General features: G+C 65.4%; 2 protein-coding genes across 3 annotated transcripts; both read left to right on the top strand.

Moving 5' to 3' along the window:
- Positions 1-1,011: 1,011 nt before the first annotated feature.
- On the top strand, positions 1,012-17,963 carry VSTM2L (V-set and transmembrane domain containing 2 like). Of its 2 annotated transcripts, none has more exons than XM_052783008.1 (4): positions 1,012-1,277; positions 11,761-11,930; positions 13,195-13,248; positions 16,531-17,963. In XM_052783008.1, the coding sequence occupies exons 1-4, from the start codon at positions 1,169-1,171 to the stop codon at positions 16,840-16,842; spliced, it is 645 nt and encodes a 214-aa protein (XP_052638968.1). In that variant the 5' UTR covers positions 1,012-1,168; the 3' UTR covers positions 16,843-17,963. The 2 variants fall into 2 exon arrangements, with proteins under 2 accessions (XP_052638968.1, XP_052638975.1); XM_052783015.1 differs by having other exon boundaries at positions 1,013-1,277; positions 13,198-13,248.
- On the top strand, positions 3,182-10,854 carry LOC128139887 (uncharacterized). The gene is made up of 2 exons (XM_052782979.1): positions 3,182-6,048; positions 6,107-10,854. The coding sequence occupies exon 1, from the start codon at positions 3,929-3,931 to the stop codon at positions 5,033-5,035; it is 1,107 nt and encodes a 368-aa protein (XP_052638939.1). The 5' UTR covers positions 3,182-3,928; the 3' UTR covers positions 5,036-6,048; positions 6,107-10,854.
- Positions 17,964-18,250: the final 287 nt, after the last annotated feature.

The raw sequence follows: 18,250 nt of genomic DNA on the forward strand, positions 1-18,250 counted from the left end.
TTCCCAGCCTGGCAGTGTGGTTGTGCGGAACAGCCCTTGCTCCCGCCGGGAGGGTTGCTGGTGGGATCTCCCTGCCTGGCTGTGCTGCGACCAGCAATGCTCCGGCTGGGCCCCGAGGGTGGGTGTGAGCCTGCGCTGACCCGGGCTCTGCGTTTTTCATTTTAAGGTGAATCTTGCACGGTCTGGGGTGGCGATCCCTGATACACACGGGGGATTGCGCCCTTGCTCTTCCCTTAACCTTTAAATAAAAGCACCAAACCACGCCCAGACAGGCCCTGTCCCTTGCCTGGCCGGGGGGGCCAGCTCCTGTCCCCCTCCCAGGGCTGCGGTAGGAGCCCCGGGGGGAGCCGGCCGAGGGTGCAGGAGCCTGAGTAATGCTCCTAATTAACCGCTCATCTTACTGCCCCACAAATCATTTATTTTCCCTGGCGGGGGGGAGGGCGAGGTGCATCCACCGGCCTCGCTTCCCGCACTGCCGGGGGAGTGAAACGGGGCGGGGGGGGGGGGGGGGAGTGGGGTGGGCGCTGCTCCGGGCACCGCACCCCCGGCACCGCTCCCCGCAGGCACCCGGCCGAGCCGTACCGGGCTGTACTGTACCAGGCTTTACTATACCGGGCTGGGCTGTGCCGGGCCGGGCCGTACCGGGCTGTACCGAGCAGTACCGGGCCGCACCAAGCTGTACCGGACCGAGCAGTACCGGGCCGTACCGAGCTGGACCAGACCGGACCGGGCCGGGCGGCGGCGGGCGCTGTCCCGGGTGCTGGGGGCCGGGACCGGCGGCGCCCGGGGGTCTCGCCCGGCGGGGAGCGGGGGGCCAGGGCAGGCCGGGATCCCGGCGGAGACACCCGCCCCGGTGGGGGGGGGCGTGGGGGTGTCCCGGCAGGGCGGGGGCGCGGGGGGTCTCGCGTGGGCGCGGCGGGCCCGGCCCCGCCCCGCGCAGTTTAAGAATGAACCGTGGGAAAAACTTTGGGGGTGTGCGCGGGGCCGGGATCCCTCCGCCGGGCGGGGGAGGCTCCGGGCGAGCCGCGGCACCGCCTCGGCGGGCGGCGCCCTCCGCGCGAGGGGAAGAGCTCCGCAGCGCGGCGGCGCCGGGACCGCGGCGCAGCCCCGGGGACAGGGCTCGGCCCGGCGGCGCCGCCGCCCCCGGGACGGACGCGCCGGCGGCAAGATGGGCGCCCTGGCCCTGGCCCTGGGGATTTTCCACTACCTGGGGCTCTACCTGCAGCTCGGCGCCGCCTCCCGGCACCCCCCGTGGGACGCCCCGGCGGCGGGCAGCGGTGAGCGCGGGCGGCGGGGCGGGCGGCGGGCGGCGGCCGGGGCGGGAGCCGGAGCGCTCGGAGCGCTCCCGGGGCTCGGTCCCCCGCGGGTGCCGGTCCACGGCGGTCGCGGTCTACGGCAGCGCGGGGCTGGCGGCGGGTCGGGGCGGCCGCTGCCCGGGCAACGGGGCGGGCGGCGGGAGCGGGGGGGGGTGTCGTCCCGGTGCCCGCGGCGGCGCTGGGCTCCGCCGCCGCGGGCAGCACCGCGTCGCGGTCCGTCGCGCCGGCGGCTCCGGGAGGCGGGGCGGCCCGGCCGAGCCGGGGCTGGGCTCCGCCGCTCCCGTCCCTGGGGCCCGGGGGGGGGGGGGCGGCCTCTGCCTCCGCCGCTGGGCTGCCGAGCCCGGGGGGCTTCGCACGGTGCGTCCCCGTGCACCCCCCCCCCACCGTGCAAGTGCGCATCTCCGTGCGCGTCCCCGTGCGCACCGCCGTGTAAGCGTGCGTCCCCGTATAAGTGTGCATCCCCCTACACGCCGCCCTCCACGCCCCCGTGCAAGCGTGCATCCCCGTGCACACTTCCATGTAAGTGTGCATCCCTGTGCAAGCGCGCGTCTCCGTGCACACCACCACGTAAGCGTGCATCCCTGCGCACGCTGCTGTGCATCGTTGTGCGCTGCCACGCACCGCTGGCAATGGGAGCGACTCTCCCAGTGGGTGCAGCGAGGGTCCTCTCCTGTCTCCCGTTCCTCACCTGCCGTGGCTCCTCTGCCGGCTCTGGTGCGCGGCGGGTCGGCGGGTTGGCGGTGCTGCCAAGCCCGGCTGGGGTCCAGCCAGCGGTGGGGAAAGGGGAGCCTCTTTCTGCAACCCCCTTCAAAAAAGTCTGTCCTAGCATAGGGGGCAGTTCCCACCCGCAGGTGACGGGAGACAGAGCCCCGCCGGGGGAGACCGCCGAGACCCTCCTTGCTCTTTGCGGGGTGACACGGGCAGGTCTAAATCGGAGCCCGAGGAGTGATGGCCGGGTGTGTGCTGGCTGCCCAAATCCCAGCCGTCCCCCTTGCATGGCTACGGAGCTCCCGGCGTGCGGAGGGGAGCTGCTCTCTGCCCCGAGGAGCCTCCAGGCACGGGAAGCCTCGGGGCCGTGCTGGGGCTGGGGAGACGTGCGGTGTCCTGCAGCGATTTGGTGCATGGGCCGGCGGGTACCTGCCTGCACAGGGAAGGGATGATCCGCCTTTGCGTTGGGATAAAGGCAGGAGGGTTTCCGGACCTGCCAGCCTGGCGTGCCAGAAGGAGATGTGGGCGAAAAGCCTCCATTAGCCACTGCTGCTCCCCTCAGAAATTCAGCAATAGGCAAATAAATAGTGAAATGGTCGCTGTGAGGGAGCAGGGAGTGAAGGAGAAGAAATATTCCGGGAGGGTGAGTGCACTTTGGAGCCACATTACGGCTTGCTACCATGAGCAGTTCTGCAGCAACTCACTTAATCACAACAGAAACCTTTATTAACGATACTGAAAAGCAGTGAATAAGTGGGTCATGTATAATAAGCCATTTGTGTTCAGTAGGTGAATACCAATTTGATAAAAACTGTGTGTGCTGAAAACCTGTATAAATTGCTGTTTAGCAGATCAGAGATTGATCATTTCATTACTCGCTGGTACAGCTTTCCCTCCGCACTGCGAGAGCCCGCCGGGTCGGCGGCACGGAGCGGGAGGGGGGCCGGGGCCGACGGGATGGATTTGGCCGTGGCCAGTGGGGACGGGCAGGTCCTGCCAGGCTCTGCCCGCAGCAGGCAGCGTCCGGGGCTCGCCGCCATCTCTGCCCGGTGCAGGCGGCCTGGAGGAGCCTCTGCTGCGCCGCGAGGGTCCGGCACAGCCCGGGAGCGCGTTGGCTGTTATCTTTAACTTATCCACAGCGGGTGCAGCGAGGGAGCAGTGTGGGCTCTGCAGGCGGCGGCGGGTAGCCGTGCCCACCTCTTGGGGTGCAGGCGGCTCCCCCAGCCTGCTGCCCTCGGGCGTGAGCAACGTGCCTCCGCTCGCATGGCAGCCAGGGCTGCTCAGGGAGGGCGAACGTCTCAGCCAAAGAAAGTCCTTTCCCTGCCCCCACAGCAAAGGCTCTGCCTCAAGCGAGGATGGAGCTAGGATGGGGCGAGGCTGGAGCAAGGATGGAGCGAAGCTGGAGCGAGGATCGGCTCCATCTGCCCCGCTGCCCCCAGGAGAGCGCCTGAGCCGCAGGATCCCTCCCCACCATCCCTCCCCTACCCACAGTGCTGCCTCTCCCCCCCCCCTCTCTGCTTTCCTCAGGCTGGCGCCTTCAATTATTCATGCCCCCCATTGCAGACAGCCTGTGCACGCTGGGCTGGTGCCATCGCCTTTCAAACCGGTGCTAGCTGGGAAGCTCCAGCCGCCTTCCCAGCCTGCCGGCTCCAGAGCAGGAGCAGGGCAGGGAGAGCCGTTCGGTGAGCAGCTCACATTCCCGAGGAAGACAAGCCTGGCTCCTTCCTTGCATCGTTTGCAAGCGTTAGTGTCTCACCGTCAATAAAGCTGCTGTTGAAGGGCTGAAGGCTGGAGGGACCGGTGCCCCGGCTCCCCGGGGTACTGCCCTTCTCCTTTCTTACACACCCCGATGATTATTCTATCAATTACTTTCATAAACACTTTGCATTCTGCCGGATTTTTTCATGCTTCCTGATGGGAATTCTCCACCCGATGTGTTTTTCCTGCTGCTATTCGTGCAGTCATTCAACGCAATTACTTCTGACACCTCTTCTCATCAAATGTCTGTGCTTTCTTTTCCCTTGAAGAAGCTGACAGACGATGGGCCAGACACTGGGAATTATTACGTTAGGACAGTGACAGCTAATTTTAATCATAACGTTCCCTGTGAGCGAGGCAGCAAATCAAACAAACAGCCGGTGCGGCTGCGCACGGTCCGGGAGCCGTGGGCAGCGTTGCGGTGCCGGGGAGCGGGGACCCAGAGCGGGCCGAGGAGCCGGAGGCTCCGCTTCGCTTCCCGCTTCGGCAGGTGCCGCTCCGGGGGCCGGGGCCGGGCAGGCACCCGGGCAGGGACCCGGCTGGGCGCTCTCCCCTTTGCAGCTCCTCTGGGATTTTGGTTCACGGTGCGAGAAAGACTCGTGCACCTCGGGACAGACAGCCCTTCCCGACCCCATCCGCCGATGGCTCTGGCTCTGTCCGGGCTCCTTTTCTCCGTGGCCAGTTCCCCTGGCTGCAGTTTTGCCTCCCACCTGGCTGCCCCCTCCCTGCCGCTCCAGCTGCGGTGGGCGTGCGGCCGGGCACCAGGGCTGTCGGCTGGGCTCGACCGTGCCGGATGCGTTGATGCCTTGCGCCGTGTGCTTTGTGCCGAGCTGTACCGGGATGAGCCCACCGGCCATGGGGCGGGCAGCGCCGGGCAGGAGGGCGCTGTGCCCGTGAGCACCGGGTGCTGCCGGCTCTGCGGGACAGGTACCAGCACCGTGCATGGCGTGGGCAGCCCTCTCCGCAGCGGTTGCCAGTGTCGATGGCTCATGTTTTGGGTGCTGGGCATGAGACCGGGGGGGCTGATCTGCAGTGGAGCGGAGCTTCTGTCTGCCCCATCCCGGTTCCTGCCCGCTGCCAGGTGCCCTGCCTGCTGGGAATCATCTCCTGCCTGCTGGGAATCATCCCCTGGCAGAGACCAGCACCAAGGCGAGTGGCGGCTGAAGGACGGCTGCACAGCGCTGCCGAGGGTCCCACCGGGAGCTGTTGTAACAGGCCATTTTAGGGTTTTTGCTACTTATACTATCAAATAACTGCTCTTCCTCATTCCCCTCGGGAGGGAATTGTCTGAGAACCACGACTCCCCCGGAGCCAGCTGGGAGCAGCCAGTCCCCTTGCCTGGGGAAAGCTCCTCATAGCCAGGGCCGGGCTGGGAAAGGATTGTCACCGCTGGCGTCTCTTTTGCCGCGGCGGTAAAACCCGGGCAGTGGGGAGGCTGCTGGGAGGGCAGGAGCTGGGGGACAGCCCAGCCATAATGGTTCACTGTTAGAAATACTCGCAGGTTTCAAGGTTAATTCCAGCTCCCTGGCAAGGTGGGCTCTGGCCTGATCACAGTCACTGAATTAGCTGGATTTTTTTTTTGTTTTTAATTTATGCTGCAAATTTGAGCTAAATCTGCTGCTAATATGACAGTAAATAGGGGCAGAGAAATGGCACTCCCGTCCCCAGCGTGCCAGCGGGAGCCCTCCCATCCCCGGCCAGCGTTTGCAGCACTCCAGCCTGACACTTCTCTTGGAAATTGCCGGAGGAGAGCAGCGCTCCTGCGGTGCCGGGGCCAGGCTGCGAGTGGCTCGGCACTGGGTGGGTGCTCACCAGGCCGGCACCCGCCAGCACGGCCAGGAGCTGCCCGAGTGCATCTGTGGCTGGATCCGTCCCGGGCTCCAGCCCCATCCCTCATCCCGTCCCCGCCGGCCGCTCACCACCGAAGCCCTTTGCCCTGGCACAGCTGCCAGAGTTGGAGCTGCCTGCCCTGCTCTCGCCGGTGACACCGTCCATCGCACTGCTGTGTTTATGTACCGCTTTGTGGCCATGATGTGTTTTTGGCGACCCGAGGTCAGCATCCCTGCTCGCAGGCTTGTCAGGAGGAGATGCATTCGCAGATGTTAACGGGCAGATGGGAAGAGGAGGGAGGTTTCAGCCCAACCTGCATAGCACACACCAGCAACCCTCACGTCCCTGCTGCGGGGACAGCGTGGGCCCGGCACAGCCAGCGTGCTGGAGCGGTACGCAGGCTTCTGCTCCCAGGTCCCCCCGGGGGATGCCTCCTGTGCCTTCTGATCTCCCGGGGATGCTCCTGCACAGGCAGCCTGTGCCGAGGGGCGGAGGGGCCCCATGGCACCAAGGAGGATCCGTCCCTCCTGCGGTTACTGACCGGTGCACGTGCCGGGATGCGTCTCAAGCGCCTTTGCCGCCGGCTGGACATCGGTGCCTCTGCAGTCAACTGTCCCCCTCCATCAGCCGGGGGAACACGGGTACCTGGGGAGGGGAAGGCGCCGTCGGCTGCAGTTGCTGTCAGACGCGTTTGCTTTTCCTGCAGCGGTGCAGGCGCGCGGGGCGGCACAAACCCATCGGGTCGGGAGCCAGCCCCATGCTGGGGATGCAGGGCAGGGTTTGTGTGGACTCGCCAGTGGGCAGGAGCAGGAGCAGGAGCAGGCCCTCGGCAGCCATCCCCAGGCTGAGCACTGCCGACAGCCCTGGTGCCGAGCTGGAGAGCATGGAGACAGCGGGGCTGGGGGGCACAGGGAGGGGATGGCTGTCTCGGCACCTCCGCAAGGTTCTCTCTGGGGGATCTCCATACACATGCTCCGCAGCCGGCAGGGAGGGAGCAGCTCGGCTCTCCTGGCAGTGCCGCCTGCTTTCTTCTGCCTCATTTTGCCCCGTGGTGGCGGGGGGGCCCTGGTGGCATCTGTGCTGGGAGCTGCCGGTGGTGGAAAGCCGGTGTGAGAGCGGTGCAGCCCCCAGGGTGGGTGGGTGGTGATGGCCACACCGACCTGCCGGTACCCTTGGCAGATCTGGGTGCTGGTGGGGACCGGCTCGCCTGGACGCAGCCTGGGGGGCCGAGCGGTTGGCGGGACGCGGCTTCTGACAGCACTTGGGGCCAGACTCCATCGGAGCTGCCGGGGGCATGCCTTCAGCCAGGCTTGGGGTGCCCCTCGCCCCAGCGCGGACCCAGGGCTGCAGTGGCCATATCCAGGGCCAGTTCCCTTCCCGCCGTGTCTCATGGCACACTCCTGCTGCCGGGGGCGTGGGGAGGGGGCCGCCGAGGGAGCGGATGACAGGAGTGTGAGGCTGAGCCAGCAATTAGTCCTCTAAGTGTCTTGACTCACCGAACCATAATAAACCATGAATTATGACTGGGAGCTTTGTGAAGGGAAGAATAAGCCACACTTGATCGCAGCCCATGGCATAACAGCGGCAGCCGGAGGGAGGGACGAGGGGCGGCAGAGGCGGCACGGTCCTGCACCCGCCTGCCCGGGGGCATCCTCCTCCCCTGGGGCTGGGGGAGGCTGGGAAGCCCCCAGCCCCTGTCCCTGCCCAGCGCAGGACGGAGCTAGCCCCCCGCCACCGCCGCCTGCCGCCCCTCCGGCCCGGCTGCAGCTCTGGCGAGGGGCTGCTGCTCGTTTAGGCAGAGAAAGAAACATCTGATTGACCAGTGCTGTAATGGTTTGGTGGGGTAAATAACTCGTGGAGCAAGCACGAGTGCTAACTAGGTGACTAACACGCATTTGCAAACGTTCAGTATGTATTTAATCGTCCTCCAATATATGTTTACACGAACGCTAACCTGAGGGCATGCCCACATCCCTGTTTAAGCCATGGCTGTCCCAGCAGCCGGCGGCTGGTGCCTTGGGGGGGTCCGGGAAAGCCAGCTCGGCTCCTTGCAGGGCTCCACCAAAACTGCAGGCAGCGGGCAGGGTCCTGGCCAGGCTCGCCGGGGCTGCGTGGCCTTGCGTGCTCCACAGGGCAGGGACAGCAGGGGGGACAGGGCAGGGGGACGGGGCGGGGGTCTGGTGGGTCATTTCCAGGTACCCAGGGTGATGCACGACCTGGCCTTGCCCCTGGCACGGGTGGGTGGGAGCCACCCTTTCCCCACTGCCCGCTCGCTGCCGGCAGCCCTCCTGCCCATGCCGAGCGGGGGCCGCAGTAATGAATCCTGCCCGCCGTGGGGAGGGAGCGTGGCAGCCTGTATATCTCCGGTTTATGAGAGCACCAAGCTGTCCCAGCAGGCGTTTTCAATTCCGTTTATCTGTGTTTCCCCATTGAGTTCATTTTATTTCCCCTGATTTTTGTTTCCTGGAAGATTTATTGATCCTGATTTGCTCAGTTTATGACAGGTAGCAGGCCATAAAGCACGCGGAGCAGCCAGCCCGTCGCCAGCCCCCTCCCTTCCCCTGCGAGGACACGGCACCAATGTCAGCGGCGGGGAGAAGGATGGTGCTGGGTACGGAGGGGCCTGGGGCGGGCAGGGGGCCGGGGCGCTGGTCAGCTCTGGCACCTCGGCTCTCCCCTGTCCCCACCAGCGGTGTCGGTGGGAGCAGGGTCCGGGCAGCTTGGCCGCCCCAGTGCGGGGTCCGTGCCCGGCTGTGGGGCTGCTCGTGGCTGGGGGCTGCCCGGGGGGAGCCGGGATCTTCTCTGCCCCTCTGTTCCTCCCCAAAGGTGGCCTGTCCCGGTGGCCCCATGGTGGCAGGGGGCTGGGGGTCGAGGGGGCTCTGCGGACCCAGAGTGCCTTTCCACCCTACTGCCACAGCCCCTCCCGACTGACCTCCGGCGGGTCCCCAAACTGCCCATCACTTCCAGACGCCACAGCCCCGATTAAAGCAATTCTTTGTGTTACCATTGCCAGCAGCCGCGGGTCTGGCACTCCTGCCCTTTGCTTCGGCGTCTGCTGCCGCACGGGGCGGGGGGGGTCGGTCTGGCTCGGGCGCCCGGTCACCGACCGGTGCGCGGGACGGAGGGTGCCCGGCAGACGTGGCTGTGCCGGGGCTCCAGCTGCAGCCTGCCCGGGGCTGAGCCAGCCAAGGGGCTGCGTGTCAGCTCAGTGTGAGGGTGGTTTTTAGCACGCCCTGGAAAAGCACAGTTAAATGCTCGTGCTGGAGTTCAGCAGCTCTGCAAACACTCGAGCTCTCGGATTCCCACGTGGGGGTTGGCTCCACGGCCCACCCGGTACCGACCACCCGTCCCATCCCGTGCAAAGGCTGCGCAAGTGAGCGCGGACCGGGTAGACCAAGAGAGGTCTGCCCCCAGCAAAAGGGTGACTTGATGACACTGGTCACTTGTTCCTGCAGACACAGAGCCCGGAGATGCCTCTGCCTCCTCCTCGCCTCACCAAGGCACCCTGTCCCCGATGGCCCAGCCGCAGCTCTCCCGGGCGGCTCTCGTGGCAAAAGGGCTTCCCTGTCCCCCGGGAGCTGCCGTCCCCCTCTGGTGTTTCTGGCCGGTGTGGGGCTCAGCCCGCTCTCCTGGCACCTCTCCTGGGCCATCAGCCACATTCCGCTCTCGTGGTGCCACGTGGGACTGTCCTGCCATGATCCTGGGGCTGGGGGCCGCGCCAGCGGTGGCCTGGCTGCCCCCCCATCTGGGGTGTCCCAGGGTGACTACTGGGACCGGGAGGGCCAGCACAGCCCAGTGCCCTGCAGGCACCAGCTGTGTTGCATCCCTTGGCACTGGGGTCCTGGAGCCCCCTCCCCGCAGAGGGACCATGGGGTAGGAAGCTGGGATGGATGGGGCTGGCAGTGAGGCAGAAGAGGGGGACGAAGGGCTGGGATGTGGAGGGCGGGAGGGAGGGACCGGCCTCACCTTCCCTCCTGCTGTCAGACCTTATTGTCCGTCCATCCATCCCTCTTTCACGGGTTGGTTTATGGACTGACTGTCTGTTAGGAGCTTCCAGCTTGTCGCTCACAGCTGCTGCGCTGGGGAAGTGGGGAAGGGCTGGCCATGGGGAGGGGGGTCGGGGTTCTGGAGACAGCAGTGGGCTCTGCGGTCCCCAGGGATGCTGTGGGAGGGGGCTGCCGGGGCAGGGGCTGCCGCGGGGCCGGCAGGTCCATCAGCGGGACCTGCCCTCCTTTGGATACACTTTGAGGCGGCCAAGCCCTGGGGTTAATTAATACATACGCTTCCCAATTAAAATCTGAAAGAAAGAAGGTGCTTGATTCAATCAAGCCTTCTCTCCGCTCATCTGCCAAATTCCCGTCTGTGGGAGCGGATTTTAATTGTGTTCAGAGTCATTTGGACACGGCTGGAGCCCTCAGGTCATCGTCCCTGCCTCTGCTCCGCATGCCTGGCCAGGGCCGCGGGGTCCCGGGGGGCTGGCGCAGGCTCTGCCGGGACCCTCTGGCTTTGGCCATCGCTCCTGCCGTCAGGAATCCTGCGGAGCAAAAGCCCGATCCCGGGCCATGGCTGGGGAACAGGTGGGCGAGTGTTGGTTAATGGCTGGACGTAACGGCCCCAGCATCACCGCAGCAGGAGCACGGATGAGCCCTTTGCCGAGGAGCAGCTGGCACCAGGCAGCGCCAGACCCTCCTGCTCTTCCTGCAACCCTCGACCACCGGAGCTGTTCCCCGGCCCGGGATTCCCTCCGGCACAGAGCCCGTGCGGCTGCCGGCACCGGGGTCCCGGGCGAACGGGGGTGCAGGAGCCGTGCCGGGAATCCCACCGGGAGACCCGGGTTTGTTAAACCCTTATGTTGGGTATTTCCCTCAGTTCCCCTGCTAAGATGGATTAAAGGAAAGCGATAAGTATATGGGATTTCCATGCGTCCGGAGGGACGGGGAGATATTAAAGGTATTAACTTTTCTGTCTGGGCTGATAATAATTCATTTTCAGAGGGGATCAGGGCTTGGCGAGAAGCCCCAGGGAGCTACACGCCGCTCCCGACGGGGTGCGTGTCCCAGGGGGTTCCGGTGGCACCGGAGGGACCTGCGCGGTGACTGTGAGCCGGCAGCGCCGGTGGCACGAGGTGACTGGTGAAGACGGGAGGGCACAGGGCACCCGGTGCAGATACAGCAGGACCCTGGTCCGGCCTCTGTGACCCACCGGGGCTGGGCACCACGTGCCGCAGCTCATGGCGAGGCAGGGATGGCTGGCCCCATGCTGGAGGAGAGTCCAGCTGAACCAGTTCATCCCAGTGCCGCTGCTGGCCCCAAAGTGATGCCTCTCGGGCGGTGGGGACAGGGCAGGTGACCCCCGCAGCCCCTGCCCCTGCCTGCAGCCCCTGCCTGCCTCTGTGGCCGAAACGGTGGCCAGGGGATTGCGGGGAGGCTGGCAGCCCTGGGCCCGGCCGTGCCAGCACTGGGGGCTCAGCCCCTGTCCCCGTGCCGTGCCATGCCATGCTGGGGAGAAGCCGCCGCAGACTGTGACAATAACATTTGCTGGTGACCTGCACGCGGGGACCATCTTTACAGAGGAACAATAATCTCTCCAGAGGAGATGAAAAGAATTCTAATTACATCTCCGAACAATATTTGTTTTGAGCAAGGAAAGCAAACCATATGGCATGTGGGAGACTGTTTGGGGGCCGCATTAAACAAGGATTTGTTTTTCGTTTATGCTCTGATCTAAGCAGAGATGCGATCATGCTTGCTTTGTTTATTACACCTCGGAGGTGCGTAGGGTCCCGTGCACGCTCTGGGGCAGAGGTCCCGGGGGGTGGTATGGCAGCAGGGGGGCCCAGAGGCTCCTGCTCTCTCTCTTTCCTCCCGCTGCTCTTTGCAAAGTGCCAGGGGCCGGGGGGGACCAGCCGGCTCTGCCGGTGCCGGGGAAGGGGCACTGGGGTGGGCGAGGGGCAGCCAGGGACGGGGGGGGGGGGGTCCACCTGTGCGGCAGGGACCTGTCCCCTCCGCTGAGGGTGCCGGGTCTGTTTGGCCGGGGAAGGGTCCGGGCACTCCTGGTGACCCCGCTCGCGTGGCCGGTGGCATCATCCCTCGCCGGGACGGTGGCGCGTCCCCGCAGGCGCCCGCAGCCCTTGCTCTGTCTCCTGCAGCCCTCTTCACCGAGACGCCCCACGACATGACGGCCCAGGCGGGCGAGGACGTGGAGATGGCGTGCTCCTTCCGAGGCAGCGGCTCCCCCTCCTACTCCCTTGAGATACAGTGGTGGTACGTCCGCAACCACAAGGACTGGACGGACAAACAGACGTGGGCTTCCAACCAGGTAATGCCCCTCGTCCTCCCGCTCCGGCAGCAGCATCGACAGGCAGAGCCCTTCCCTGCACTCACTCGGGGCTTTGCTTGCAGCAGCTGTTGGGGTTCGGGGGGGGTCCCGTCCCGCAGCAGCATCCCCAGCGCTGACCGGACCTGCAAACAGCAGGGTCTCGCTCCCCTCCGCTCCGCGCTCGTGGGCAGAGAGGAGCCTGGGGGTGCCGCGGTGCAGGACCATGCGTGGGGTGCCCGGCATCTGGCTGCACCGAGGATGCTCTGGGGCCGGCGAGGCTGGGCTGTCCTGGCCGCCCTTCCCAATTAGCCGAGGGGCCACGTGGCCCATCCCCTGGGACTGATCCCAGGCAGAGGCTTTGTCTTTGTGCTTGTGCCTTCTCCCATCTCATCGCAAACTGGTCCCCTTGTATCCGTCCCCACGTCCTCCACCCCCCCAGCCCTCTCTTGTTTTCCCCATTTCCGTGTGTATCGGTCTCAGCAAACAGCTGTCTCTTTATTTCTCTTTCTGTTCACACAGAGATAAGGGCCAAATAATGGGAAGGCAGCTTTAGGTATTTTAATGAGCCTTTATTATTGTGTCTTTGGCAGAGCTGCTGCTGGTATTACCATAAATTGAGAGAAGCATCGGGGAAGTGCTGCTGCTCGGGAGCGCTGCCGGGGGGGCCGAGGGGGCTGCGGGGGTGAGGGGTGGCAGGGCGAGGGGTGCTGGGGACGCCCGGTGTGGGGAGCGGGCTGCGTGGCGCAGCGGGGAGCCCGGACGCCTGGTCCCTGGCACTGCCGCTGGCTGCCGAAGGGGATTCAGGCTGCTGCCCAGCTTGCCAGCTGCTTCGGGAATATTTATGGTAATCGGGGCAGTGCTGGCTGTGAGGGGGCCGGGGTTGCCAGGGACAGGGGTCACTGCCGCAGCGGTGATGCCGCAGCGAGTGGGGCTCCGTCCCCAGCCCTGGGTCACGGGGAGCACCCGCTGATGGAGCCGAGCTGCAGCGGGGACCCACGGGTGAGCACCCTGTCCCCCCCCGGCTGCCGTGGCGCTCCGGTGCTGCCGTTCCCTTCCCGGCTGCCCCGTGTGGCTCCCATCTGCCCTGGGTTCCCGGGTTTGCTGGGGCTGAGCAGCCCCCTTCTCCCGTCTCCCTCCTCTTCCTCCTCGCTCGGGGCAGCCATCCTGGGGGTGGGCAGGGGTCTGGCGGGCTCCTGCCTCCTCCCAGCCGAGCTGACAATTTCTCTTCCCTCTCTGGTCTCCCTCCCCACCCCGCTCTTCCCAGCAGCTGAAAGCATCACCGCTGGAGGAGCCTGGGAAGGACGCGACAAAAATAAGCGTGAGTTTGGATAATGGTTCTTGCAGGGGCTCCGGTTGAGGGCTCGGCTGGAACATTTCCCTGCAATGCCGGTGCTCAGTATTGCATGGAGCTGGGGAGGGTGGGAGGTCTCCTGGGGTTTGTGTCTCTGTGCAAGGCCAGGCGCCCCGGACGAGGTGTCCTGGGAGGCGGGGGGGTGCGCTGGTCCCACTGGTGCTGCCGTGCCGCAGGGTGGGCTGGATCTGCCCCAGTTCCATTCTGGGAGCAGCCTGACTGTGAGCCCCGTCCGGCTCCTGTCGGCATCTGAGGGACACGTTTATGCTAAGGAGAAAATAATCTAATTTACTCACCGGATTAGCATCCCAAAGCCATTTAGGCTCACGTGAACAGAATGAGGAGACACTAATCAATTAAACAAAATAAACGCTCTCGGCCTCCCACTGTCAGGCGCGTACCCCCCCTCGCCGCTGTCTCTCCCTGCCTCGGGGGACTCCGTGTTTGGGGGTGCCACAGAAACGGAGCACTATCGGAAAGCGCTTCCCACCATCACCCCTGCCCTGGCAGCCTCTTCTGGCTCTTCCATTTTTCCCTCGCTGAGTGAGCAAGGGGGGACGGGGCTCGCCATGCGCCCACAGCTCCTCGGGGCCGGGTGGATCAGTCCCTCTGCCCAACTCTCAGCCCCGGAAAATGACAAAGGGTCATTTACAAGGGGTAAAATGCCAGAAAACTGCACAACCGAGGGCATCGCCTCTCATCTCCCATCTGTGGGGAGCAGCGCCTGTAGATTCTCTTGCCGGTAATGAATCCCCCACGGGGACCATATCCCCTTTAATCTATTCATGCCGTGGGTCCCTGAGGTTTCAGCCCCCTTTGCCACCATTCCCACGATAGGCACCGCGATGCGCCCACAATCCACATCCAAACCCCAGCGGGTGCCTCCCGGATCTGTCCCTCGCTGGGGTGCCACGGCTCGCCACCCCACGACCAGCAAAGCGCTGGGGCTGTAGCCGGAGCGGCCAGAGCCCGAGCGCTGCCAGTCCCTGGGGTCGATGCTGCCCACCACGGGCGGCAGGACCCGGCAGGAAACTTTGCAAAACATTGCTTGCACGGCTCGGGAGGGCTGCTGGTCCCCTCCATCCCCCCCATCCCTGCTCCCAGGGCGCAGCGCTTTGCTCCCCCCGGTGAGGATGTCGGGGTCCCAGTGCCTGATGACGACTGGGGGCCAAATCCTGCGCCGGGCAGGGAATGTGGCTGGGAGCTGGTGCCATGTTAGAGCCGAGGGAAGGCAGGTCCCGCGGCACAGCCAGCGCAGCCGCATGGAGCCCAGCCAGGGTGGCAGGAGAGGCCGAGGCGGGTGCCCGAGCTGCGGAGCCATCCCGGGGCCAGTGCTCCCCCTCAGCTCGACCGTTGCATTTTTCAGCATAATTAGGCAGTTAATTGCATGCTGGAATGTAATCGATGCGTGTGCATGTGTAACCAGGATTTATTTTGAAGCGCTCGGGGTGCGATGCTTCTGCCGTCTCCTCCAGATCAAGCCAGCAGGGAGAGGCTTGAGTTTTAAACCTTGTTTTTTGTTATTTTAAATGTCCTTGATTATTAAGTGTTTACAGAATGGAGGAGATAAATGAACACGGGCAAGACACCACCACAAGCGGTTGTGATAAAATGTATGTTACAGCCACAGAGGCAATTGACTGAGAACAAACGGCAGCGTCAAACAATGCGAGACGATGTAAATCATATGCAGAAACCACCGCGTCAGGCACCCCCTTGGCCATTTTTTATCCACCAAAACACACTTGGTGCTGGAGGCGCCGGTACTGGCTCTGCCTGGAGCCACCGTGCTTTGCGGGGGTGCAGAGAGGAAAATTGCCGCCTCCCTTTGCCATGTGGTAGCAAACACAATGGGTCTGGATTTATTTTTTTCCCCCTTCAATTCTTTAAACTCGCTGTTTTGCTGCCGAGCAGCGGTGCATTGCAGGGCTGAGCTGCGGCTGGGCAACCTGCGGCCGTCTGTCCGGCCCTGCCTGTGCGGGGGGTCTCTCCCCCCGTTCCCGCGGGGCAGCACCGGCCGTCACTGCCCTGCCCGAGCCTGCGAAGCCGTGAGCGTTACGACCGGTCATAAAATTATCCCTCCCGCTCATAACCGAGCCGTGGGTTGAGGCTCGGTGACCTGCTGGGCAGCGGCTCCACAGCCACCAGCGGCACCAGCAACCCGGGGTTTTCTTTTATTAGCTCTAAATTTCCCAGCCATTAATTTCGGTAAGTGATTCCTTGCTCTTCTGACACAAAGGGGTTTTTTTGAAGCTCCTTTCCCGTGATGGCCTCGGCGCCCTGGCACGCTCACACCGGGGCCGGCAGCTCGCCTCCCTCCCGCCCCGCAGCCCCCGCCACCCCCTGCCCTGTCTCGGGAGCAGCTCGGAGCCTGCCTTGGAGAAACGGCCCTGCGGTGGGATCGGCCCCCCCGGACCCCCATCCCTGGCGCTGCAGGATGGGTGCTCACGGCTGCAGGTGGGCTCTGAGCAGCCCCAGCCCCAGCCCTGACGTGCGGCACCGGCCGCCTCCCAGCAGCCCACGGGGCGCAGGGCAGCTGCTCGCATGTGCTCGCATGTGCTGGTATGTGCATGCGTGTGCTTGCGTGTGCATGTGCATGCATGCGCAGGTGCTGGCTGCCCTCACGGCTGCAGCAGCTCAGCCCGTCGGAGGGGCCGGTGAGGGGCCCTGGTCCCCACGCTGCTGCCCACGTTTCGGCGCTGCCTCCTTTGCCTTTTGGGCCGGGAGTTTGTATCTCTTTGGTCGCGGCTCCCAGCCCCATTTCTAAACACCATAAAATCTTCAGCTAACAAATGCAGCGGCAAGTAGAAAAATGGCCTTTGCCATCCAGTGTGATTATAGGGAACAGAGCCAGGGGCCTCGGGGCGGGTTATAAATCTGATTTATTGACCCAGCCCAACAGCAGCCGCAGCTCTGGCTAGTGAATAAGTCTTAAATTTCATTGGGTGATAAATACTGAGAGCGAATCAATTTGGTAGAAAAGCTAATTAGCCGGCATGGTTCCGCATTGATCTCCGAGCCCCGCGCAGCCGGGCGCGCGCCAGGGACTCCGTCGTCCCGCGGTCTGGGGCCAGGGCCGGGGTCCCCCCGTGCCGACCGCCCGGCTTCGCCCGCCTTTGCCATGTCCTCCCCAGCACGCAGCCGGGGCGCGGCGTGGCGGCACGCCATCGGGGGTGGCGCTGACCCTGGTGTCTGGGGGGCGCGGGGGGTCCCGGGGGCCGCCTGACCCCCCCGTCTGCCCCGCCGCAGGTGGTGAAGGTGGTCGGCAGCAACATCTCCCACAAGCTGCGGCTGTCGCGGGTGAAGCCGGAGGACGAGGGGACCTACGAGTGCCGGGTGATCGACTCCAGCGACGGCAAGGCACGGCACCACAAGGTGAAGGCGTACCTGCGGGTGGAGGCGGCGGGGGACGTGGGGCACCCCCAGGACACCCAGCTGCGGGGCGCCCCGCTGCCGGACCCCGCCGCGCCGGGCTCAGCCCACGCGCACCACCACCACCACCACCACAAAGCCGGGAAGGAGCTGAAGAAGCGCTCGGCAGACGCCTCCTGTGTGCTGTAGGCGGGCGGTGCCGGGGGGGGGACACGCCGGAGCCCCCCGCCGCCCCGGACTCAGCGGAGCCGTCGAGGGTCCCGCGCGCCCTGCCAGAGACTGGCCCCGCCACCCCGTCTCGCCCACCGATCCCCACCACCTCCTCCTCCCGCCGGCCGCTGCCGCCTCGGTTTCTTCCCCAGCCGTGTGGTGCAGCGGTGCCGGGGCTCGGTGTGGGAGCAGGACCGCGTCCGCGCCGGGGGGGCGTTGCTGGGACCGTGCCTGGGGCCGGGGCGTGCGCCCACACACGGTGGTCCCCGTCCTCACCGGCCCCGTGCGGGTGGGCGCCCCGCTGCTTGCTGCCACCCGCGGTGCCACGGGCCGTGATGCGCCCCAGCTTTGCGTGCCCGGTGGAGGCCCCCCCTGCCCGCGGGACCCTCCCTGCCCTCCCTCATGCTTTGCAGAACCGTCTGTTCCCGTAGGAGGCCCAGTTTAGTTGCTCTGTTCCAGCCCCGCAGCGCGTATATAAGTTCCAGCATTCATCTTATAGACCGTGTATATCGCCTCTCCCCGCCCCTGCCTGCCCCAAAGCCACCCCAGCACGACAAGGCCCGAGCTCAGCAGAGGAAGGACAGCGCGGCACGCTCCCGGCACGCTCCCGGCACGCTCCCCAGCACAGCCATGGCGCTGCGGGCTGTGCCGCGGCATCGCCCAGCCAGGCAGTTGCCCGCAGTCTGCGTGTGCCCAGGGAGCCGTGCCGTCGGAGCTGGCCCACTTTCACCCATCGCTCCTCCTGGCCCTTTGCATTTCACGGAGGAAGGGGGGCTCGGCCATCGGCCCCATCCACCCTCGCTCCGTCCCCGCTGCCCGTGCTGGCGTGGCTCTTGGCTGAGCTCCCCTTCCTCCTGTGCCGTGGCACTGTGGCGTCCCGGCCGGGGTCCGGCTCACGGGCTCCTGTGTCACAGTGCAAATGGCAGAGCCCGTCCCCGGTGCCCCCACGGGTAAAACCACCAGTGGGGATGGGGCTGTGGGGAGGGAGAGGGGGTCCCGAGTCTCCCCATCAGGGTGCCGGGCGCTGCTCCCCCACCGCCAATCACCTGCGCCGCCCAGCCTGCCGCCACCAGACCTGCTGCAGCTAATAAAGCTCTTTAAATGAAGCCACTGCGGGTCTGTGGTCTCTGTCCCTGGCACGGCGAGGGGACGTGGCTTTGGCACTGTCTTGGCTAAAAAGGGGCACAGCTGAGGCTGCTGCTGGGCGCTGGGCTGGGGCCAGCGGGGATGGGGATGCGAATGAGGATGGGCATGGGCATCATCACCTGCAGCTGAGGGCTCAGAGCATTTAAAAGCTGCAGCTGGGGAGCTCTTTCCCCTGCCCTGTCTGGGAGTGGGGTGATGCTGTCCCATAGATGCAGGATACGGCCGGGTCCTAGGTGAGCAG

This window comes from Harpia harpyja, chromosome 1 (assembly GCF_026419915.1).
Source record: "Harpia harpyja isolate bHarHar1 chromosome 1, bHarHar1 primary haplotype, whole genome shotgun sequence".
NCBI classification, from domain to species: Eukaryota; Metazoa; Chordata; class Aves; order Accipitriformes; family Accipitridae; genus Harpia; species Harpia harpyja.

Bases quoted from the DNA above. Each gene is read 5' to 3' on its own strand.
- VSTM2L (XM_052783008.1), top strand. From the start codon at position 1,169: ATGGGCGCCCTGGCCCTGGCCCTGGGGATTTTCCACTACCTGGGGCTC. The intron at 1,278-11,760 runs GTGAGCGCGGGC...TGTCTCCTGCAG, and splicing joins CGCCCCGGCGGCGGGCAGCG to CCCTCTTCACCGAGACGCCC. The intron at 13,249-16,530 runs GTGAGTTTGGAT...GCCCCGCCGCAG, and splicing joins AGGACGCGACAAAAATAAGC to GTGGTGAAGGTGGTCGGCAG.
- LOC128139887 (XM_052782979.1), top strand. From the start codon at position 3,929: ATGCTTCCTGATGGGAATTCTCCACCCGATGTGTTTTTCCTGCTGCTA.